The following is a 26,299-nucleotide window of genomic DNA, read 5'->3' as shown; positions in this document are numbered from 1 at the left end:
TCAAAATATTATGCTTATAACGTAGTTCATAATACAGTATGTTGAGATTTAGAGTTCAAGTGTGACTCTATTTCTTATCGTTACATGAACTTGATTATACCTATTGTTTTTTTGAATTTAGAATGTAGAGTTCAAATTAGATTTTTTTTCAAATTATTTTCTAATTCTTGTTTAATCTATCAAGATATTAAAATTCAAACGAATCAACATGTTTTAAATAAAATCAAAATCAAATTCAATATCTGAGTATTTTAAAATATTAAAACTATATAAATGTCCATATTATCAATACAGCCATTGAGTCAAGTTTATTTAGTATATTTCTAGATTATGCAGCTGTGCAATGAGCAATCTTTTTTTTTTATACCACACGGAAAGCTAAATTTAACGATACGATTAATCGGTATGTTTTTTAAAATTTCAGAAAATTTGAGAATAATATCGAACTAAATAATTAATTTTCAATTTTTTCCTAAAAAACAAAGTTCTTAGCAACGTAGCCCTTTCTTATATAATTTCATATTAGATTGTTTCCCAAGTCCTGGAGTTCCTGGCTATAGAAGATTTATGATATTGAGAATTCTATGTATTTGTATTTCTGTATAGAATACATTTATATAGTATATACCAGTGGTTGAGTTTGATACAGATTATATGAATAACAAATATTATCTCAACCAACTATAAACCTTATCATAACTCTAAATCTTATCACAACTCTAACCTTATCATGACTCTAAACCTTATCACAACTCTAACCCTTATCACTAACTAAATACAAGATAAGTATACAGCTATAACTCAAGTTACAAATAGATAAAACTGTTATAGTTAGTCTTTATCTTTAATACGCCCCCGCAAGATTGAGGCGCCATCGGAGACTCCAATCTTGGTTCTAAAGTAACAAAACTGAGTTCTTCCCAAAGCCTTTGTAAGCACATCAGCAACTTGATCTTTTGAACTTATGTGAAGAACCCTTAACTGTCCAGCATTAATTTTCTCGCGAACAAAATGGTAATCCAGTGCAAGATGCTTCATCCTAGTATGATAGATTGGATTGGCGCAGAAGTAAGTCGCACCAAGATTATCACAATGAAGGACTGGTGGTTGTGATATTGGTACTCCCAAATCTTGTAATAAACTTTGAACCCAAAATACCTCTGCTACAGCATTGGCTAAGGCTTTGTACTCAGCCTCTGTAGAAGATCGGGAGACAGTCTTTTGGCGACTAGATTTCCAGGATATAATATTAGAACCAAGATATAGAACATAAGCTGTTGTAGACCGCCCATTATCAAGGACACCACCCCAATCAGAATCAAAGAAGGCAGACAGAGTATGAGTGGAATTTCGATTGAGAAATAAGCCATAATGTATGGTTCCTTTAAGATATCGCAAAACACGTTTCAGTGCTTGAAGATGAGTTTGCGTCGGTGCATGCATAAATTGTGACAGCCGATTCACTGCAAAAGAAATATCAGGACGCGTAATTGCCAAATATTGAAGAGATCCAACAATTTGGCGATATACGGTGGAATCAGTCGAACTAGAACCATCATTTAAGATGAGCTTGTCTCCTGTAGACATAGGAGTATTCACCTCTTTAGCTCCAGCCATATCAAATCGGTCTAACAAATCAGCAATATGTCGATGTTGCGAAAGAAATAATCCTGCAGCTGTAGAAATCACTTCAACCCCCAAAAAATGATTTAATATTCCCAAATCTTTGACAGAGAACTGAGCAGATAGCTTCTGTACACAGGTATGCAGAAAATGATTGTTATTACCTGTAAGTACAATATCGTCAACATATACTAGAAAATATGCAATAATCCCATTGGAGGAAAAAATAAACAAGGACGCATCAGCATTTGATTTGCGAAAATCAAGTTTGAGCAAAAAAGAAGTAAGTTCAAGATACCAAGCTCGTGGAGCCTGTTTCAAACCATAAAGAGACTTCTTCAGTTTGCAAACATAATCAGGAAACTCAGGTTGCACATATCCTGGAGGTTGCTGCATATAGACATCTTCATAAAGTGTGCCATGTAAAAAGGCATTATTTACATCCAATTGCCTTAACTGCCATCCTTTAGAAATTGCAAGAGTAAGAACTACCCGAATTGTAACCGGTTTTGTAACCGGACTAAATGTCTCAAAATAATCACGCCCAGGTTCCTGAAGAAATCCTTTGGCAACCAAACGTGCCTTGTACTTATCAATAGTACCATCTGGTTTACGCTTAATCCGAAACACCCATTTGCAACTAATAAGATGATGTTTGTCTCTCGGAACCAGCTCCCAGGTTTTATTTTTCAAAAGAGCATTGTACTCTGAATCCATCGCCTGCCGCCAAAGTGAACTGGCCAGAGCTTGTTTCACTGTTCTTGGCTCGAGTGTATCCGGTAAAGGATATTTAGTTGTAAGATTAACAAAAGAAGAATTAAAATATTTTGAGTTAGGCTTCCTTTGTCGCTGCTGCCGTTGTACAGGAGCTGGAACTGAGTCTTGTGAAACAATCGGTAGTGGCAAATCTAAAGCAGTAGTAGAAGATTCAGTCATCAAAGGGTCAACTTGTTGAGTCTCAGTACTAATTAATGGCATGGTAGATTGATCAGATTCTGCTGATAATGCTGTAATAGATTCGGAACCAGTACTTGAAACCAACAAATCAGAATCACTTGGAATAGAAATTGCCAATGGAACCGAAGTAACTGCAGTTGGTGCAACAGGTGATGGATTTGGTTGTTGTGCCGAACCTGTACAAGAAGCATCTCGAAAATAATCTGTAAATTGATGAGAACTAGTGCAAGTTTCAGATGGAAAAATATGCTCAACAAATTGAATATGACGAGACAAATACAAACGATTAGCCTTTGGATCGTAACATTTGTATGCAGATTGAGTTGGAGAATATCCAAGAAAAATACAAGGCAATGAACGACACTGAAGTTTAGAATTATTATATGGCCTTAGCCATGGAAAACAAAGGCAACCAAAAGATTTCAATCTCTTAAAACTATGAGGCATACCAAACAATCTAGAGAAAGGTGTTTGAAACGAAATAGCGGACGAAGGCAACCAATTGAGCAAATAAACAGCAGCCTGAAAAGCATGAGACCAATAATTAGAAGGTAAAGACGAAAATTGTAACATAGCAAGACCTGTTTCAACTATTGAGCGATGACGACGTTCAGCAGTACCATTATGCTCTGGCGTATGTGGAGGTGTTGTATAATGTGAAATACCACAAGACAAAAAATGATTCTTAAGCTTTTGATACTCCCCACCATTATCAGTGAACACAGAAACAATTCTAGTGTGAAAATAATTTTCAACCAATTTCTGAAAGTGGATAAACAAATCATGAGTATCAGATTTCTGCTTCATGGGATATAGCCAAATATACTTAGAATAGTGATCAATAAATGTAACGTAATATGCATAGCCATCAATAGATTTTTGTGTAGGACCCCAAACATCGGAATAAACAAGTTGCAAAGGCTTATTACTAACAAGAGAATTCTCAGAAAACGGTAATTTATGACTCTTGCTCATAGAGCAGGAAGTACAATGAAAACTAGAAACATATTTAGACATAGACTGAAGACCAATATTTCGAAGTACTAACAAAAGGACTTTATTGTTGGGATGACCAAGCTTGTGATGCCATTCAGAAAGCAAAGACAGACACCGAGTAGTAACATTCAGCTGAGAACGTTGAGAATTAACTCTGGAAAAACTTGCACAGTAGATATCATCAATGTTCTCTCCCCGTAGGAGAGACGCCCCCGTGTACAGATCCTTCACAACAAAATAAGATGGAAAAAATTCCACAGAAACATGATTAGTGCGACACAACTTAGCAATTGAGACCAAATTCTTGCGCAGATTAGGCACGCATAACACATTAGGCAATGATAAATTCTTAGAGTAAGTAGGAATTTGCACAAAACCAGTATGTGATACAGCAAGCGTTTTACCATCACCAAGTTGTACTTCCTCAGGACCTCCATAGTCAGAATAGCTTTGCAAAGAAGCTGGATTCGACACAACATGATGAGAAGCTCCGCTATCAAACAACCATTGTTGTGGAGAAGAAGCAGCCATAGAAGAAGTAACATTAACTGCAGGTATCGGTGCTGAAGAATGCGAGGTATCAGTCTTCAAAGACATATTATTCTCCTTAAGAAAGCGAGCCAATTTGCGACATTCAGCAGTAGTATGCCCAGTATATTCACAAAATTGACATACCACATCAGGTCGATAAGAACCTCGACCTCGACCACCAGAGTAAGAACCACGACCACCACGTCGATTTCCAGAATAATTGGAGTTTTGTGGAGATCGATTATAATTGCCATTCTGATTGTGTGAACGCCCTCCAGAACGTTGAGTGTAATTGACAGTAGCAATCACTTGTGACATAGCTGAAACAGTTGTGGAATCTTTTTCTTGTAGGGATCGTTCATGATCAGTAAGTTTTTCAAAGAGATCAGAAAAGGTTATTGGGGTTTCACGAACTTTTAACGCAGCAACTATGGGACTGTAATCATCTCCCAATCGCGTGATAATATAAACAATTAAGTCATCATCACTCACCGGATTCTGGGTAAGAGCAAGCTCATCTGCAATAGCCCTCATCTCATTGAGAAAAATAGCAATCGGTTTGGTTCCCTTAGAGTTCTGTGCTAATTTAGTTTTTAAGGACAGAATTCTAGAACGAGAAACATTAGCAAAACTCTGGTGAAGCCGATCCCATGCTTCTTTGGCAGCATTGGCTGAAGAAATCAAGGGTTGAATAGTATCGGAACAACTTCCTAAAAGAGCACTGATCAAAATTTGATCTTGTCGAAACCATAAGGCGAAAGCTGGGTTGGCTGTTTTGTCTTTTTCAGAAATAAATTGTGATGGTGCAACCCGTGAACCATCAATAAAATCAAGTAAATCAAGACCAATTAAGATTGATTGGATCTGTTTTCTCCAAACAGGAAAATTCTCCGGAGTAAGTTTAATTGGAAAATGCATTGGAGCATTTAATTGAATGACGGTATTGGATGACGAAGCCATTAATTAAAAGAAAATTGGATCAGAAAACTCGTGAGAGCAGATTGCGGCTCTGATACCATATAGAAGATTTATGATATTGAGAATTCTATGTATTTGTATTTCTGTATAGAATACATTTATATAGTATATACCAGTGGTTGAGTTTGATACAGATTATATGAATAACAAATATTATCTCAACCAACTATAAACCTTATCATAACTCTAAATCTTATCACAACTCTAACCTTATCATGACTCTAAACCTTATCACAACTCTAACCCTTATCACTAACTAAATACAAGATAAGTATACAGCTATAACTCAAGTTACAAATAGATAAAACTGTTATAGTTAGTCTTTATCTTTAATATTGGCCTCAGCTCCTGGATTGGAAGAAAACCATCATCCCATTTTGCATCATGTCTGCAATCTTATTCTGGAAAGAGCCTGCAATTTGGATTTTCATTTTCACCCTCACATTACATACTTCTCATCAACAACTGATACCACTAATTCAAATATAAGCAACTTGATGCTGAATTCCATCTTGATTTTTTGAATCTCTGTTGCCAATTCCTAGTCTATTGAGTGGAAAAGGCAATTCTTCTCTGATACAGTATTTTCATGCTTTTGTTGTAGAATTTTTATGCATTTTAACCCTTCGTTTGACATGATTTATTTAATAAAAAAATTTAAATAAATTCTTATAAAATTAGCAAAATTCTTTATTTAAAGGTAAATATTCAAAAAGCATAATTTTTTTTTAAAAAATAATAATAATTATTATTAAGGGTGACCAAATAAATTTGAAAAAATGCTTGCTTTTTATGCATGCAGCAAGCAGTGGAAGATTTGTTTAGTGATTTGATGCAGTATTAAAGGGATAATTTGATTTGATTGATGGCGTAAAGTATGCATTAGCCACAAAACCACGAAAAGCATTTAGGAAAGACAAATTTTTACTATTTTATTATTCTTTTAATTTTATATTACTGGCAGATGAGCTAGCCAGGACAGGAGCATCATCACTCTTTCTAAAGCATAAAAATAATATTTTACAGATAAATTTAAATTAAAAATTAAAAATTAATATATTTAGCCCTACTTGTATAGATTAATATCAGTGGTAAAGGCCAAATTTTATGTTGAGAAGGGGACATAGATTCTCATGTGATGGGCATGGGCAGTCTGGCTTTTCTTCCCCTTTGCAGCTTCTCAGTAGGGTCACCACCCCATTTGTGAATGAACATGATCTGCTTTCCTTTTCTTTTTGGATTGCTTTAAGGCATGATACCAGGAACTATAAAGCTTGAGCTAACTGCTAAAGAAACAAAAAGAGAAGCTTATTGAATTAATAATTGAGTTTGCATTTATTTATTGGTCTTTCATCAAGGTATTACATGTTAAGGGACTCAACTTTATTAGTTACATAATTTAAGAAATTTATTATTTATACGTCAATCCCTACATTTTTAAAAATCTATTAAAACATCTTTATTTTTTATCTTCGTCAACGAAATAGTCCTTTTATTAAATTCTTTCGATTTCTACCATAAAAAATATATCAAAAAACCAAATTATCTCTATTATTTAATTATTTTTTCTCATCTTTCTCCTTTTGGATTGAATCGAATTGAAAAATAATTTACTCTTTATCTTCATAGCATGCAGAGATCACCATTATTGAATTTAATAGAAAAGCAACAGTGTACGCTATTATCTCACTTTGGAGAAAAAAAATTATGAGAAAGTTTATTTTGGAGAAAGGGTCTAAGAGTTAGGGATTTTATCACAAGCCAAAGAGTGAGGGTAATTTAGGATTTTAAGAAATTTTTCTCTTTTTACTAATATTTTAACAGAAAAAATGATTAAAAATGAACAAAAAGACTATTTTATTAATAGAGGTAAAAAAATAAAAACATTTTAATAGATTTTTAAAAATGTAGGGACTGACTTGTAAATAATAGTAATATTTAGGGACTAAATTGTAAATCTTCTTATACTTTAAAGAAAAGGGAAGCAAAGCAGAGGGCAGAGGGGGATGTGGGGATGCATGTTGAAGCAATAAGTTGCTGATTATTATCAAATTAGATCTCTCTTTTTTTGACCAAAACTTGTGACAATGTATTTATATATTAAAAAAGGAATATGGAGCAAGTGAAGAATAAGGAGACAAGGGGAGCAAATCCTTTGCCTGTTGAGGCATGTGGGGGAAGAGGGAGAGGCATGGCCTCCTTCCTGTCTGTCTGCTTTTATCCTGAAGCATTGACCCTACCTGCAATTTTTGTGTGAGGGAAGTTGCTTTTTCCTCTTCTTGAGATATAGCTGCAGCTCCATTTCTGCTAATGTGTTTGAATATTAAATCATTACAAAGTTCATGCATTTTGACAAAATTAACTATCTATTTTTTTTTTAAATACAATTTTGTAAAAATATTTCTTAATTAGTCTTTTTGTATTAAGGGTATTATTGGCGGCTAGAATTAACAGAGAAATTAATTAGTAGTTAATTTTAATTAGGTTTAATTAGGTTTAAAATATTAAGGACTAAGTAGTTAATTTTAATAAAAGGCAGGGACCTAATAGTAATTTTACCCTTATGTTTATATTTTACCGAGTTAATGGCCATACACAACCCCACCTGCTGCCCCACATTGTAGGCAGGCTTGAATAATTATATGATTCTGAAGATCTCTCTTCATTTCTTGCTTCCTGAATTTCTCTTGCTGCTTTGAATGTCTCGCTTCTTATGTTATGTCAATACTGCAATTAGAAACATAACTAGCCAGAATTTAATCTGAAATTTGGGAACCTTGAAAAGTTTAAGAGCTAAGAACAAAGCTAAACATTGCATTAACTGGAAGAGCTCTAGATTACTGGAAAACTTCCTAGTATTCACGCATTTAAAGTGATGTGAAGCAAAGCATGACCACACTGCTGTTTCTAAAACTGTACAAGAAACCCAAAACAATACCAACACTCAAAGCTATTCCTCTTCTCATTTTCCTCAACAGTTGCATTGTTCTTTCTTTTTTCTTCTTGGGATAGATAAGAGAAATCAATCATTGATGTCTCTGCAAGGACATAAGACCACAAAAACCTAAGACCTTATTTCAACTTTGATTTGATGACTGTTTTATTAAAGGTTGAGATGTCTTTCCCCATTCTTCTGGTGTGCTCTTCACCTCCATTAACAATGCCACTACTTCCTTCATTGTCGGCCGCTCGGCCGGGGAAGAGTTGACACAGAACATTGCTATACCTAGTGTTTGAAGCATTTCTTGCACCATCTGATCTGGTAAACCTTGAAGCTTTGCATCTAGTATTGAAACAGCTGGTTCAAAACTTGCCATCTTTTTCTTCACCCATTCAACTATGTGCAGCCCATCTCCAACTTGAGATTCCACAGCACTCCGGCCGCTTAGAATCTCTAGCAACACCACCCCATAGCTATAAACATCACTTTTTTCTGTTATATTCATGCTATATCCATACTCTGCAAGTAATGGTAATGGAAATTTATTATAAATAGAACTAAGAATTCAATTAAAAAAAACAACAAACTGGTACTCTTGAAGAAGAGAATATGAAGATTAAGCATGCTTGCCTGGAGCAATATAACCATAAGATCCAGCAACCCTTGATATGGCTTGATGATAATTTGCAGAGTTCATCAATTTGGCTAGGCCGAAATCTGCCAAATAAGCCTCAAACTTGGAATCTAGAAGGATGTTATTGCACTTAACATCTCTGTGAAGAATTGCAGGCAAACAATCATGATGAAGGTAAGCTAGACCTTGAGCTGATCCTACTGCAATCTTGTACCTTGTTTCCCAATCCAAGTTTCGATTCCCTCGCAACAGCTGTTGCAAATTACCATTTGGAATGTAGTTGTAGAGAAGAAGCTTGACACTTCTATTGGAACAATAGCCTAAGAGCTTCACAATATTTCGATGTCGAATGTGTCCTAGAATTTGAATTTCCGCTGCAAATGAATCCACGGGTTCTTCTTCTCGTTTTGTTTTCCAAAGCTTTTTGACTGCAATCAATTCCCCACTAGGCATTTCAGCCTTGTAGACAACACCAGAGCAGCCTTTGCCAATCACATTTTCATCTCTCAAACAATCTAAGATGTTATCAATGGAAAAGTTGAGCTTTTGAAATGGGATAAAAGTCCATGGATAAGAGAAATCTTCAGCCTCTGATGAAGAGGATGATGCTCCTAAAGCTTTCTCCAGCATGTACTTATGATTCCTAGAAAGTAAAATCCATGAAGCAATAACTGCCATTGTCACTGAAGCCAGAATCACAGAAATCAATGCTACAGTTTTGGCCGATTTCAATCCATTTCTTCTAGTAACTCTTGATGAACAAGTAGACCCATCAGTTGATAAGCAAAGATTTGGGTTTTGAAAATATGAACTAGAGGACAAAGTTCTGAAAAATGGTGTTACAGGAATAGGGCCTGAGAAGTTGTTGCAAGAGATATTTAGGGAAGTGAGGCTTGTAAGAGAACCAAGAACCTTAATGTTCCCATAAAGCAAATTATGAGAAAGATCAATTGATTGTAACTGGGTCAAACTTGATATTGTCTCTGGGATTTCTCCTGTAAATGCATTTGAGCTCAAGTCCAAACTGATGGTTAAGCTTGTCACATAACCAATTTCTGGTGGAATTGGACCAGAGAAGCTGTTGTAGCTCAAATCAAGCAGCGTTAGCTTCTGCAAATTCTTAATGGATCTTGGAATTGACCCTGATAGAAGATTATTGTTGAGAATCAGCTTGTTCAAGTAACTGAAGTTGCCAAAGCTCCATGGAATTTCACCTTTGAAGCTGTTTCTGCTAAGATCAAGCTGCTCCAAATTCACTAGGTCCCCTAGCTGAGACGGTATCTCTCCTGTAAAGTGATTGTTGTGCACATCCAGGAGCTCAAGAACTGTGATGTTGGCAATCTCAACTGGGATTGCTCCAGAGAAATGATTCATGTATAAGTCTAGAAAGACTAAATTCTGCAACTGGCCAATCTCCTTTGGAATCTGACCTGAGAGTTGATTTTCACCAAGCCTCAATCTCACCAGAGACTGACAATTTGCAATACTTCGCGGCAACCCTCCTGATAATGAATTCCCTAGAAGCAGAAGCTTGCTTAATTTCTTCAATCCAAAAATCTCATCTGGGATTGTCCCTGTAAGCTTGTTTCTTGAAAGATCAAGAGCATATAATTCAGTGCAGTTCCCAAAAGATGCTGGTATGGTACCAGAAACTGAGTTGCCCCACAAGAAGAAATTTTGCAAATACTTCAATTCTCCAATCTGCCATGGAATAGCACCTGATAATTGATTCTTATCAAGCTGCAGAGCAGTTAGGCTTGTGCAATTACTTAACTGCCAGGGAATCACACCGGTTAATGAATTATCTGACAAGTGAAGCTGCTCAAGAACCACTAACTTCCCTAAATCACTTGGGATTTCTCCAGAAATATCATTAGCTGAAGCATCAAGCACAACCAGAGACGAACAATTTGAAAGCTCAACTGGGATGGGTCCAGAAATTGCATTGCCCCATAGAAGCAAGCTAGTAAGTTTCTGCAACTTACCCAACTGAGAAGGGATGGAGCCAGTGAGCTTATTCATGTGCAAATACAAGTTCCTCAACTCTGAACACAAACCAAGCTCAAGTGGTATAGAACCAAACACCTCTGTATCGTAAAGAGCTAAAGTTTGGAGATTGATCAAGTTCCCAAACGTAGGTGGTATCGCACCAGTCAGCCCAGTTGCAGCAGCACCAAATGTAGTGAGATTGGTTAATAGTCCTAATTCTGGAGGTATATCTCCAGTTAAATAAGGATTCCCACCTACTCTAAATTGCTGGAGAGATATTAAAGAACCCAACTGGGATGGTATTGAGCCATTGATGAGATTATCTTGCAGACAAAAAACTTGTAAAGAAGTAAGATTTGCTAGTTGTGGAGGTATTGTACCAGATAATCTATTAGAGTTCAAGTAAAGGAACTGAAGTGAAGAGAGGAGACCAAGTTCTTGTGGTATTTCACCTGAAAGAGAGTTAGAGGAGAGGTCTAAAAGCCTAAGGCTGGTGAGTTGGCCAAAGGAAGGAGGGATAGAACCAGAGATATTGGTAGAGGAGAGATTGAGAAGTTGCAGATAAGTGAGAGAAGAAAGCTGTGAAGGCAGTGAAGAGAGATTGAGGAATGTGTTCGGCAAAGAAAGAGAGATGACTCTGTTTTGAGGAGAACAAGTAATGGCTTGCCATGAACAAGGTGTTGAGCTTGATGGGTTCCAAGAGGAAAGAATTGAAGAGGATGATTTTGCAGATGGATCAGCAGAGGAGAGAAGAGAAAGAAGAGCTTCTCCATCAGGAGATAGGGAAGCAACAAAAAGTACTAATGTTTTAGTCGTGGTTAACATTACCAAGATCAAGAAGAACGAGACACAATGGCTTCGCTTCTCCATATCAGCTGGGGACTGATGACCAAACTTAGAAATTCTTGGGCTGATAAAAGGGAACAGTGGTGAAGAAGTGATGGCGGCGGCAGTGGTGGTGGTCACGGTTGTGGAAGAAAAGGAGAAGGTCCTATATCTAGGGGACAAAATGCATGTGAGAGAGGTTTCTGTGGAGAGAAGGATGCTTCAGTTTTACACTAAACCATGCATGTGAGTTATGCAAAAAGCTAAGCGCCATTAATTTTTTAGTGGAAGGAAGATATGTTGAATATAGTCAACCATTCCCAATCTAGCGGTGAAAGGACGTTACCAGAACAACATTAATGGTGGCGGACTGGTGGTTGTGATGGTGGTGGTGGGCGCTCCTTGGTGATGGTGGTGTTGGTGGTATGATGATGCATTTTGCTATTAACAAAATGACAAGATTCCACGTCCTATGCAGGTTTCCTGAATGCTTTCTGGGTTTCGGTGGTGATGGTGACTGCGGCGGTAATGGTGGTGGTGGGTGGTGGCGAGGCCGTGAGTTTGGAGCTCTCTACAGCTGCTTGCTGCTAGTAGTAGGCTGTGAGAAATCTTCCATTTAAATAGTTTATACTTACTATTATACGTACTATTTGGGCGCCCACTGCTTCTTTTTTCCGATGGTCCATATTGCCCTTGCTATGCGACAAGAGACAATGATGCATTTTGTTCAGAAGTGGGGATAGAATTGAACTTTTAAGAAAAGTTAAGGCTTTGTTTTAAGGCATAATAATGGGATTTAATATTTAATTAATTTTAAACTTCTTAAAATAGTAAGTAAAAAAATCCTTTCACACCTAGTAAACTAAATAAATTATTCGTGAATGATTCGATATTCATTTAATAAAAATTCAATTGATTTCAATTTACTTTTTAAATGAGTTAAATTTAAATTTATTTTTTAAATTCGTTTAATAAACGATCCGAATTCAAACTTAACAATATTCGATACGTTTAGTTTTATAAACTCAACTCGTGAACAGATTTACAAACCGACTTCTAAGCATATTAACGAATAAATTCATGAATATAATAATTAACTCTATATTAAAAATTGAATTAATTTATTTTATGTATATTATTAAATATTTAATTATATAAAATTATAGTATATAATAAAACCTACACATGGGTAACAATCTCCCAAGCCCTAGCAAAGTAAAGTAGAAATGAGAAATTTTAATTAAAGTATGGAGATTAAGATAATAGGAGGGAGGCAGCTTAGGAGATTGTGAAAGGTAAAACAGAGTAATTAAGCATAAGCAACCAATCTCAATGTCTTTTTTCTCCATACAGTAATTTTTTCTTATTTTATTATTATAAAATATGCTTTTTATTTTTTAATATTAAATTTTTATTTATTTTTTTTTATATTTTGCTTACCCTATGCCCTTAAACGTGGCCTTTGCTAATTTTAATGGCTAGGATTTAAGTGTGGCGTGGATACAGAGGATGTTTACTTGGAGCATCTATTTGTTTATGCTTGCACTGTTTTTTTTAGGTTTTATTTTTATATTATTTTTTATTCTTTGGTAAATTTATTTTCTATTTCGCTTTTATTTTTCATTTTGCATGAAATTATTATAATTTTTTTTTTAAAATTATTTTAATTTTTTGTGGTATTGAATTCGTTCTTTATACAACCATTAATGAATAAATATTATAAATTTTGTGTATTATTAATTATAAATGCTGTCAGACTATTCATTATTAAATAATAATTTTTTTTAAAAAAAAAATCAATGTAACATAAATTGAAAAATTAAAGTTGATAGATTTGATTCTCATCCAACAGGTTTAATATTAATTTTTTAATTTTTTTACTGTGGTGTGGTGAAACAAAGGCAATGCTGATTTAATTACCGAGGAAGAAAGGGTGGTGGGTTTGTTTTGGGAGTAGGGCTAAAGATTAATCTGAAAACACAGGATTTTACATTGTTTTCCAATGTAAGCATATAAATTAGGGCACAATTCTCGATTAGGGATTAGGGTTTGTGATGTATTCACTCTCTTCCAAATTCCTATCTAGCCGCACGTTTCTATTCTACTTCTCATAAGGGAACTCTCAAGTTTCACCTAAAGACTGATTGCCAATTTCAATAGAGGATGAAACCCTAAATTATAAAAAGAAAGTAAAATGTTATATTTCTTAAATAAAGAAAATTTATTTTTTTACTCTTAAAAAGTTTTACTTTCTTAATTTTGTTTTGAGGCCTAGAAAATTGAAATTGATGGTGCTCTCAAATCAATGTTGAAAGAACAAGATGGAAATAAATGAGGAAAGCCCTAATTACTGTACTTATGCTTTGGTTTTTTCAAGTCAAAACACTTAATAATTGGAGTCTTCTATTACAACCCATATTTTCATTTCCAATGCTCATATGATTCCATACACTTCCCCTTTTTAATTAAATCAAATAATCTTAATGTATATAATTTTTTTTTTTTTGAAATGGGGAGTGGGATTCAACCTGAGATTTTTTATATTTATTCGGATGCACTTATCACCAAACTAAGTCTGTGAGAGATCTCAGATTTATTCGAATGCACTTACCGCCAGACTAAGTCTGTGAGTCCAATATATATAATTTTTTTAAATGTTATATAAAAATAAATTCAATAATTATTAAATTAAATGTTTGTATCAAGACACAGAAGGAGAGCTATATGAGCTAGGGATACCTCCCCATTCCTTTAAATTTTTTAAATTATATTTAAAACTCATACTCAATCCTTTTCATAATTTTTTATTCATTTTACTTTTTTAATTTTTTATTAATTTTTAATTATATTTATTTAAAAATATTAATTTTTATTACATAATAAAAAATATTTTAAATATTTATTTTAAAAAATAGCAATTAATAAAAATTGTTTTGAAAATAAAACACCATTAAATAAAATTATAATAATTTATTTATATATTATACATGAAAATAAAAATAAAAAATAATTTTAAAATAAAAATTATGAGATAGAAAAAATGTAATATATATTATTTAATTGCAAAAAAAAACTGAATATATTATTTATTGTCACATATTACGTAGTTAATAAATGCTCTTTCTATTTTATAAATTTTATTCATTTTTTATTTTTTTATTACTCTAAAATTATTATTCACTTATTTTTATACTATAATAATATATAAATTAACCGTTATAAATTTATTTAATTTTATCTTATTTTTAAAAAGTATTTTAAAATATTTTTTAATATTTAATAAAATTTAATATTTAATATAATTGAAAAGTTAATAAAAAAATTATTTTTTTATTATGTATGAAAAAGTGAAATCAATAAAAATTATCAAGAGATAAAATAATTTTTTATTTACGTAGCATTTTTGAGTTAAAATAAAAGTGTAATTTATTTTTTTTATTCTTAATAAATTTTATTACCTAAGTGGGTGTGTGTACGTATATAAATTATGAGTGAACATATTGTTAAAAAATAGAACAGTATGACAAAATCTGAATTATGTTAGATATTGTTTTAAAAAATTTATTTTACAATTTTTTAACATTAAATATATTATTTTGAAATTTTTAAATTTGAGTATGAGAATAATAAAAATTTATAATTTAACAGAAAATAAAAAAAAAATAAAAGTAATTTTTTTATAAAAATGTAAACTATTTACAGTGCAAACATGGATCGTTATAAACTACTATAAAAATATTAACATAATATAATTAAATCGTATAAAATCATAATACTCATAAAAATTTTATAAATAAAATTTTCAACTCTTATAAAATTTTATAAGATTGAGATAATTATATTTAAAATTTAAAATTATTTAAAAAATTAATAATAAATATTTATTTATAAATTAAAATTTTTAAAATATAAATTAATTTTATAACACAATTAATAAATTATTATTATTATTATATATATATATTAAATGCATAAACTTATATATAAATATTTGATTGCATTCACATGATTAGTCTGGTAATAAGTGCATCTGAATAAATTTTCAGTGATTTCAGATTCTATTCTCCCAATTCACAATATCCGATCTCCATTTCAAAAAACAAAAACCATAGTTACTAAATTTGAAATAATTAAAAAGTAATATTCTAATAAAAAATCATTATATTATATATAGTTTATAACAATTAAGATACCTTAAACTTTTAATTTTTCACAGCAAAAAGAGAATTTTTATATGGCATATTTTATTTTTATTTTTTTCATAAACATGTGATATATACTTCATGCGATCCGCACCGTATCCCTAATTTCATGCATCACATTCACACAATCATTTAGGAAAATTAATACATATGTATATATTAATGAATTAATTAATTAAAAATTGGTGCATTGATGTCCTAAACACAGATCTTACTTAGCTAAGTGAAACTACAATACATTGAAAAATCCATATTAATGACATAGGTAGAGTAAATAATTGGGGAGTGTAGCTATTGATGCATAAAATAGACTATTGTCTCTTATTTTCCTTGAAATTTAATTCTGTGTCTTTTGGAGGCGGAAGCCTCCCTATTCAGCTGTGGATTTATCTTTCCTATGATAAAGTGTGGTGTATTTACTTATTTTTATCGTGGTACTTAAAATGGAGGATTCTTGATTGGGTTTTTTTATCTCTTGTATGGTTGATTTTCTCTTTTTCTTTTTAAGTTGTAGACTCCCAACCCATGACGCTTGGATAGTCTTTGTTCAACGAGTAAAGGGCAAAGTGGTGGCTCAGCTATTCGATTGAATTGCTTATTGTTTTTCTTGGTCTGGATGAAGTAGTCACCTGTTCTAGAGGATGAGCTCCTCGTTTTATTTCGTTAGCTCATCCTCAAATTTAGTCTTGATCAGCTTGTTTAGGACTTGTCGTTGATTATCTCTTCTCCTGTCTTATGATGGATTTCTCTTTTCTGCTTTATGATGGATTACATGTGGCTTCTCTTGAATGCGGGAGTGATAGTCATCTCAATCCGGAAGTTGAATTCCCGTTTCTCTACGATGGCTCCTCCCAGTGTTGTTGGATTTGTATTTTTGTGGTTGATTTTCTCTTTTGATGGTCTTCGGTAATACATGTATTTGATATTCTTTTTTTTTTTTGAATACTTTTATCGAAATGTCATTTTATTTCATATGATAATGGACGGATGTTTTCAAACTAGAAGCGACGCTTAAAAAGTTTCATCTTTTTAAAATCACGATCCTCAACAAAATCAAGCTTTTTTAGTTTAAATTAAAATTTTAAAGTAGACTTTTCTTTTTACTTTGTATTTTTGAACCTATTTAATGGTTTGGATTTGTACCTATTTTCTATAATAAAATTATATCTTCGAGGGAGAAAAAAACCTAAAATATAGAACCAAGTCTGTTGATATTTTCTCTATCCAATCGTTGGTGAAAATTTCTATTTATTTAAATATTTTTTAATCTCCATACTTCATCAAACAAGGATGAGGAATGATATTCCTTCAAATCGAATATTGAAAGAGCAAGAAACATATAAATATCAAAACCCAAATACCTCACCGACATTAATTACCCAATCAACCTTCTCAAAAGCAAAATGCATGCAAAAATGAACCTATAATCTAACTGAAAAGATGATGACTTGTTCCAATTTTGACTACTAAAACTGTCAAAATCCCATCCTTCTCTACAAAAAGACCATCACCATCACATCATCACCCTAAAACTCAATATCCACACCAAATTCCTCGTAGCCTGTTGCACAATCTTTGCCTCATGTGTCATTCCACAATCTCCATCTCATTCATCGCTTCTTGCAAATAAGAGGTCGACTAGTGATTTTGTACGAGTTGGATTTAGCAAATACATTAAAAGTGAGAATGGAGATTTAGAGGAATATGATGGAGAGAGAAAGATTGCTATTGAGATGGAAAGCAAATTTACAAACCAACAAAGCAACATTTATGAAGATTTTTACATTGATGATGAGAAAAAAATTCATAGAGATTTTCGATTCAGTACAAAAAATAATAAAGGAGAATAAAATCTTTTAGAATTAAAATCGGTGATTGAAAATAAAGGATATGAGAATTGAGAAATTTATTAATTTATAGCAAATTTTTAGTATTTTGTCTAAATTATATTTTTAATTTGAATTGAATTTAATTTCTTAATTTAAATCTGATCTGAGATTCATAATGTATAAAATTAGAGTATGTGTGTAAGTTTGGTCTGTATGATTCACTCCCTCTGATTTGTAACCACCACCTTATTACAATATTACATGTCGCTATCATGCAAAACCATATATAAGACGTATTGTCTCTATCTAGATGTAGAAGAGTCTGTTCTCCACTGACCATTAAGTCTCAATTGGGTCCGAACTCTATTCTGCCCAACCTGTTTGAGTGTGGCCTATACTGCATGCTAGAGGATAAACTTGCGTATTAAACTCTGATGATAATACGGTCTAACTTTCCTTCATACGCTTCGATTGTGATCCGAGTAGCAAAGAACTAGTGTTCATCAAAATCCAAGTAGCAAAGACCTAGCGTTAATCAAAATCCAAAATCAAAAGACTGAGTTAATTTTTAGCTTTGTTTTCTTTAACTCAAAATTCAAGAAACACAATTTTTTTTTTAAAGTTTTAGGCTAAATTAAACTTGTATTAAAATTTTTAATTAATTTGAGCAAAGGATCAAAATGAACTAAATTAATCTTTTGCAGTAAGGATAATTAAGATTAAGCATTAAGTGGTGCAAGTGTTTATTCATAACAATTTTAAGATTCAGCTAAAAATTATAAGCATTTTAATTAAATATATACTTAAATTTTTAAATGCTTATAATTTTTATAAATTAAAAATAGCTAAATATATGTATACGCTTTTGTATTAATTGTGGTTAATCTATTAAATATTTAATTATAATTATAATCTATTTAGTTAACTATATTATTAATACTTTATCAGAGAAAATTAAAATTAACTACACATTTTGATAATTGTACTCTAAATTTTAAATGGTGTATTCTGAATTTTAATAAATTGAAAAAGCTGAATGGAAATAAGTTTATTGTTTTATGAAATTTTAAAAAATAATCAATAAAATTTATAATGCATTAATAATATATAATTATTTTTTGAATTTTTTTTGATATATTATTGATAATATAACTAATTTGTATATAATTATTATAATTTTTTTAATTGTTAAATAATTTATGATTTTCAATGGGTTAATTGTAATTAATATAAACATGTATTTAATCAACTAAAAACACTCTGTAGGATGCAGCTGCAGAAGATTAAATTGGTTAAAATTTTCAATAATAGATAATTAAAGATATAATTAAATAAAAAAAATTATTACTTAATCTCTACAGTATAATAAAATTTATTAGTGAATTTTTCTATTTTAAAAAATATATTAAAATATTTTTAATATTTTAAAAAATTTATTAATTACTCTTTTTATTTATTTTAGTTGTTAAATATTTTACTGCTTAATTTTTTATAATTTTAAAAAATTTATTAATTAATTTTTTAAATAAAAAATATTTATATTTTTTTATTATATTTAATCATTAAAATTAATAAAAAAATTAATTAATAGACTTAATAAAATATTAAAAATATTTTAAAATATTTTTAAAATTAAAAAATAAATTAGTAAATTTTATCATATTAAATAATTAAATTTTTTTAAATAAAAGACAGAAACTTGGCATATCATGATTTGGCAGTTCACTGAGATCACACAGAAGCTAGAATTAAGGCGGTCAACAATGGATATAGGCGACAGCAATTTCTTTTTTTATATTTTTTTAATATATATATTTTAAATGCATGTCTTTGAATACAAGCATTATCTATAATTTTCTCTTGTGCAAGCAATCTGCTACTCACTTTATACTGTACATTTCCTCGCTATTCTAGTGGGACAAGGACAAAAAATTGTTGTTTTTTATATATAATTCCCTATAATAAAAAAAAATTAAATTTATTAATGACTGTTTTTTTTTCACTATGCCAGATTAATAATTATTGATAATACTGTTAAGCTTTATTATATAAAGTGAGAGCTTAATTATGGGCAGCAAATGGACTTTGAAGGTATCTTTTGTTGGCTATATTCTCTTTAAAATTCATGCATGGAGCCCTCCGCCCTACACCATTTTCAACTTCTTCAATTTGATTTAGACTCAACGTCTGTCTGGTTCAAGCCGAAATTAGTAATTTTTATTATTATTTCTTTTATATAAAAGATTAATCCCAAACATCTTTTTTTGGTAAAAATAAATAAATCTAAAACATCGTATCAACTCTTTCAACCTTGAAGCTACAGTATTGTTACTGCCATTAATTTGAGTTCTTCACAAGGAGGCCAACATTCATAAACAACTACTATGTGCTTTAGAACAAGAAAGAAATGTAATTCACAACAACATCATGAATCTCATAATTGATCGTAAAAGAATTTGATTTATCAAAATGTGAAGAAGATTTGATGCATCAGTACGCACTGTGTACAACAACAATTGGGCATAACTCATTTCTAGGCTCTGATTATCAATCACCATTTGCTCTTACCTATTCTCCATCGGGTAAAGCAAAATTCGCAAAAGCTGCGTAAATTTCATACTTAAACCGCATGGTGAGGACAGTAGCCTGACAAGAAGCTTCTTCCTTTTTCCATGGCAAGCCCCACTCGGCATTGATTCTCCCTCCAAATTGGGTGGTACAACAGCAAAGGATCAGTTATGTCAGTGAACTTCGTTATTCCCTTTCAAATCTGAACCACTTCCAATTTGCATACATAGTTGCTTCACTTTCAAAAGGGAAGGCATTGTTTAGAGGGGTTTCGGACTTTCGAGTGGTTAAAACCGCAGGTAGCTTTTGCCTGTACTTTTTTGCCATCTCTTCTGCCTCAGCAAACACTCTCTGAACAAAGAATTTGAAATATTTTCAATGGAACTATACGAAACACGCCAATTGAGACAGATAAATCAGACGAACAATTTCACCTCTTTGTTTGATATGAATAAGCCTGGTTCACTTTCGAGGTCAGCAATACTGCATTACACACGAGTAGAATTTATCATTAGCAGCCGATTGGTACTCTATCTGGCTTTAAAAGTTCTACGCAAGCTAAGCAACGTGTGAATGCTGTGTCAAAGAACTTTCATTGGGTAAAACTCAGTCAAATTTCTCTCGAAGTTTCCTATAAGTAAAATGCTATTACTGGATACGATTTGATTGTAAATAAATTTGAATCCCCTGTCTGGATTAGCAAATGCTAATACTGGATAGGATTTGATTGCAAAGAAATTTGAGGCTGATAATGAACACAGGATCAATGCAAAAAAGCAAGCAATTGAGTCAATTACCTGAGTGAAATTTTATCAGGAAACATTGACTTCACAACCAGGGCTTTAACCTTCTCGTCAACTTTCAGCAACTCATTGACAGCAGTAATTCGGCTTCTAGAGATGTTTGAAATATGTAACAACCCACTGAAATGCATCAACAATGTTTAAGATACTTCCTTACCAATGATGAGAAAGTAGGTGCAGTATTTATTAACACAAATATTTCCAGACTGATACAAGAGATCGAAAGATAGAATATCCACTCATAGTTGAAATTCAGAGAATCCTTTTCTTATCTCTCACAGATAGCATTAGCATAGTGAACAAGAATGGATTGAATAAGTTTTTACTTTATACAATCATGGAAAGGTGAACACATTTTCTATAAGCATCTCTTAACTATTTCATGTCTGTGTGTGTGCGCGCCGCCAAAACATTAGAAAAAAGGAACTCTTAAAAGCTAAATTGCCAATTGTGCAACAAAAAGTGGATTACCCTTAACAGATTTATTCCCAGCAAAATGACTAAAATTAAGATCATGTGTCACAACATGTCTCCACTCCACCTCTTGAAGAAATTTAAACAGTAACACATCTGAGCAAGAGCGCACAGTATATGTCCACCAACCCATCTACATTCAGTATAAATTTGTTCCCTCTCCTAGTCAAGACCATTTTCCTGCAATTATGCAGTACATCTCATTTTGAAAGGATTTGCAAACCACCAATATGTACAAATTTTCAAATCCCTCTTCTGGTAACAGAAATGAAAATGCCAAAATTAAACAGCACGAATAGAACACAGAAATAAGTTTTCAACTAAAATTATATTCCACACTCACCTTCTGTTAGTTTCACCAATTCTTACTTGGGCTCCATACGAAAAAATTTTCTTAACAGTTCCCTCAAGCAGTGTTCCCTCCTTAAGGTTTAACATTTCCTGCAATTGTCTAAAAGTCAGCAAGCCATTCATGCCACCAAAAATGGAAAAGGCAAAACGAACCATAACTAAATGAGTTATCCCAGAACAAAAAAGAGGGGGCAAAAAAGGCCACATGGAAACTAACCCAAGCTTCCCTTTCACTCAGTATCAGATCATTGTTAGCCTCATTTATTCGAGTAATCAGTACATTTATTCGGCGGCCCACCTACACCATCAAGAAACTGGTAATTCTTAGAGCAAAAGAAGAATAAGAAGAAAAGAATCCACAAGGAGTATAAAATCAATGCAAGATAATAAAGCACATAACAGGCAAATAACAACCATATAGAAGATAGCGTATTACTGTAGATTATGAGACGAGCCTAGACTTTACCCTATCACTTCTCAAAGATATGGCACCAAATTGGTTGACAAGGTCACTTTACAATAAAATACATTCAGAAATCAGAAGTACCAATAATGACTCTAGCTACAAGCTCAGAATTTTAGTTCTAAATAGAAAATCCAAAAAGCTTTCTTTGAAAGCAACTATAATGAGTCGCATAAATAGTTCATCTAAAACTGAAACAGCTCAAAACATCATAACCTATTGACTTCTGCCTAGAATATCCTATTTTTCAAAAATCAATATGCAAAACGATAAATTTGTGATGGCCCTTGAATGATTAAATCTCTTAGAAAAACATACTGTATAAGATTCTTATTAATACATGTCAATAATTTTTTGCTTTTAGCTATTTATGCAGCTAAGCATATACTCCAGCTACTTTTAAATAAAACAAAACCAACCATGTACCGGTAATTATTTAACCAGGGAAATAATAGTAATCATTGTTGACATTAAAACTTCCAATCATAGGAGCTTGCTTAAAAAGAAAGGAAGCAGAAGGACTACATCAAAGTGCAATTTAATTTTGGAAAAAAGCAGAGTTTGTAATTATAAGGATTTCACATGCCCTCCATCTGTTTGTAGTAGGAATCCAAAATTCTTTCTTATCTCTACTCACTACATGATCAAATACAACTGCTGCATCTATTAACAAAAGATGGAGACATAGCACTTAAAACAGAAGATGTCTGCACAGAATACTCTCATTAAAAAATGTATTTTCTCAAGCAGCAAAAATGGCGAGAGGGGAGCCAAAGAGAATCTCATCAAGGTGATGAGAGAAGACATGAGACAATAAATAGATTGGAGGTACAATAATGCCTGCCAATTAGCATTTTCTTTTCTTTCTCTTTCTTTTGCCCTCTATTCACACCATTGCCTGGCATTAGATAATTTTTACCCAGTGACATGTATGATGCAAATTAATTGGACCAAATTGGGCCCTCACCAACCAGTTGCAAATTAATTGTTGCAATGATCAAAAGTACGAGGCTTCTCTCTACTTCAAGTGATTTATTATTTATTGAGTTACAATATAAACAATGCAAGTCCGGCAAGAAGACATTTTATGTTTCAAAAATTCTTTTGGTTTTTTAGACTTGAGATTTTCTATGATTCATGAAGGATCACAACAACTATCAAATCATAAGAAGTATCATATATCATACTCAGAAATAGAAAATATCTACTAAGAAGCTGAAAACAGTAAATTTTAAAGAAATGCAATTTACATTTTCTTTCAACTCCTTGAAGTTGTTCACTCTGTTCATTAACTCAGCCTTTGGGAGGAAAGCCCGCAATCCCTGCACTCAACTCTAACAAAGTTACTATTGAAACAAAATGCAGGAGCATGCACAAATCAATGATATAAACACAAACCTCAATTCTTGTAAGCAGGCCCCCAGTGTTCCACTCTGTGATTTTAACCTCAATAGGTTCATTCAGTTCTTTAATCTGATAGACACATAGTAAAATGTCACAAAGAGTTCCAATATTTGATGCCAATTTTTCTAAAAACTATTTCCAGGTTGATTGCTGAAAGCTAAAAAATTGGAAGGAAATGTAGGACATAAAAGAACAACATAATAAGTAATTTATATATATCAATATAAAACCGATGTCTAAATTAAGATAATTAGGAATTGACACATGTTTATCTCCTTAGCCATAAGAGTATGCCTAAAGGCACACTTAAACTCAGAATTTCATATACCTATATAAGAATGTTAAGTGACATACTTAAACTTTTAATACATTTTTTTATATTTTAATTATTTTTTTATATAATAACAATTAATGTTATATATTAAATAAAATTAATTAGTATTATTATCAATATTAATTAATATGTGATTTTAAATGTAATATAACATGCTAAAAGTGTATCCTTAAGTTGTATCATTATTATTATTATTAATTAATATATATACCTTAAATAAAGATTAGTTTGTATTACCAATAATTAATGTGACTTTTTTATTTTGTAATATTTAACATAACCGATTAATAATATAAAAATAATGATAATGAAGAGCTAAATGTCTATTATGTGCATGCCCATCCATTTTCTTTGTGCATTTCCTGAGCAATAAAATAAGAAAGAGATTATATCTCTTGTTTTTATAGCCCACCTATTTTATTCATAAATCTTCAAGGAAACAATTCAACAATGAAAATTATATAAAATTTTCAATTTCAAACTAAAGTGTTGTTTATTGTTTAGATAATTTTTTCAAACCATGGCTAATACTATCTAACTGATGCTATTTTCCCCACTTTTCATGCATTAATAGTTGTGTGTTGTCAATAAATATAAACAATAAAAATAATAATAAAAAATAAACCCGACACTCCACAATTTTATATAATTACAGAAGGGTGATCTAATGCACAAAACAATGCCACATTTGTGGATCTAGAGATGGTTTATATGCAGCCTTCCTCTTGCTTTGTAAAGAGGCCATTTCCTTTGCTCAAACCCATTGCCTTAGGTCACAAGGAGCATAATTTTACCATTTCACCTAAGCCAACCTCTTCTAATTTTATATAACCATAATTTGAAAATCATAAAATCCACTACTTGTGACAAATGATTAGTGTGTATCAATTACTTAAATGCTTTCCAACAAGAGAAAACTAATATATGTCATTTCTTAGGGTTTAATGGTTGAGACATGATGATGATAACTATAGCAACTCTTCAATCATTCCTTATTAAAATCCAGTGTTGAATGTGACAGGAGTGAAGAAGCAACAAATTTCTAAAACGAAGCTTGTTTATTCATAAGCTCCTGATCCTCCACAAAATTTACCAAATCCACCAAAAGCAAAAGAAAAAAGCAAGAAAAGAACCTGCCTCACTCGATGCCAAGCTATCCGCCGGAATAGTCTTCTGGTTGAAAGCAATGGCCGTCCGCTCAGTGTCCTCCCAAGAACCTCTGCAAAGAGTATAGTTCCGGTCTCTACAACCGGCCTCCCTGGACCTCCTCCACCACTCACCGCAGCTTCATCCTTAACAATTCCCGTCTTCCCTCTCACCATAAATCTCTCAGCGTCCTTATCCATATCACACAACAGATATTCCATCTCTTTGTCATACAGAGGCAGCACCTCCTTTGTCAACATCGTACCCAACAAATCTGCACCAACATTCAAATCGAGCTTATTCTCATTCCCAGAAACCACGACACCCACGACGAAATCACCTGGTTTTGGCTCATAGTAGTCCACCTTAACCTTCTTAGCTTCCTTATCTTCATTATTCAAATTAGACTTCCCCTCTACAACGCTCGAATCGTCCTCCTCTTCGTTTACTTCTTCTAAGGAATCCCTAGGCTTAAAGAATTTCAAAAATGGGGCTAATGCCTCTTCTTTATTATTTGTTTCAGATTCTTTTTCAACTTCTAAACCTACCCCATTATTTATAGCTACTGGAGATGGCTTATTTAGCAATTCAAGCTCTTCATTCTCTTGAATTCTGTAGTTTTGCGCCCCTTCAGGTATCTGGGTGCTTGAAAAATCATCAAAAGCATCATTTTGACAGCAAAAGGAGATATGGGTACTTCTCCAAAGTGGAAAATTCTCAGAGAATGACAAGGCTTTGAGAGACCCAGTAACAGGAAATAAGTGAAAACTAGAGAATTTCAGGCATGTGGTATGGATTGGACCGTTGTATTTGAGAAGACAATTGTTAATACCAAGCGGTAACGAAGAGTTGAAGAGAGGCACAGACTTACAGGGTTGAAGAAGGGTTTGCATCTTGGATTATCCTGCACCTCATGAGCTAACTCTCCATGTTTGAATTTGGTGATAGATTTTTCCGCACGCTGGCATGCTGTCCATCCTCAGATTTACCTCTCATAATGTTTGTGTTCTACGTTGGGCTACAGAGGCATGAAAGAGGGCTACGCAAGGCTACATAGGCCCAAGTAGTCCGCCCAAATCACAACCCCATCCAAGGATCCAAACGTTAATCAGAAACAAGTTCAAATCAATCCTGTATTTTTCGTTGGGCACAAATCAGTAAATTTGAATTTTTTAGGTGAAATAGACTTATAACTTTATATTTAAAGCTAAATGCATTTTAACATATTAATTTTTGTTAATGAGATATTAT

General features: G+C 32.4%; 2 protein-coding genes across 2 annotated transcripts; both read right to left on the bottom strand.

The window, feature by feature from the left end:
- Positions 1-7,833: 7,833 nt before the first annotated feature.
- LOC110608675 (LRR receptor-like serine/threonine-protein kinase RGI5) lies at positions 7,834-11,706 on the bottom strand. The gene is made up of 2 exons (XM_021747955.1): positions 8,657-11,706; positions 7,834-8,545 (listed from the first exon to the last, which is right to left on the bottom strand). The coding sequence occupies exons 1-2, from the start codon at positions 11,517-11,519 to the stop codon at positions 8,163-8,165; spliced, it is 3,246 nt and encodes a 1,081-aa protein (XP_021603647.1). The 5' UTR covers positions 11,520-11,706; the 3' UTR covers positions 7,834-8,162.
- Positions 11,707-19,933: 8,227 nt separating this feature from the next.
- Positions 19,934-26,048, bottom strand: LOC110603492 (protein PIGMENT DEFECTIVE 338, chloroplastic). Its single transcript, XM_021741238.2, has 8 exons — positions 25,036-26,048; positions 23,563-23,637; positions 23,415-23,486; positions 21,919-21,999; positions 21,694-21,791; positions 20,871-20,996; positions 20,508-20,556; positions 19,934-20,424 (listed from the first exon to the last, which is right to left on the bottom strand). The coding sequence occupies exons 1-8, from the start codon at positions 25,939-25,941 to the stop codon at positions 20,260-20,262; spliced, it is 1,572 nt and encodes a 523-aa protein (XP_021596930.1). The 5' UTR covers positions 25,942-26,048; the 3' UTR covers positions 19,934-20,259.
- Between the last annotated feature and the right edge of the window lie 251 nt (positions 26,049-26,299).

Source organism: Manihot esculenta, chromosome 2 (genome assembly GCF_001659605.2).
Source record: "Manihot esculenta cultivar AM560-2 chromosome 2, M.esculenta_v8, whole genome shotgun sequence".
NCBI lineage: Eukaryota > Viridiplantae > Streptophyta > Magnoliopsida > Malpighiales > Euphorbiaceae > Manihot > Manihot esculenta.
Note: the sequence above shows the minus strand (reverse complement) of the source record. Positions and strands in the feature narration are given on the sequence as shown.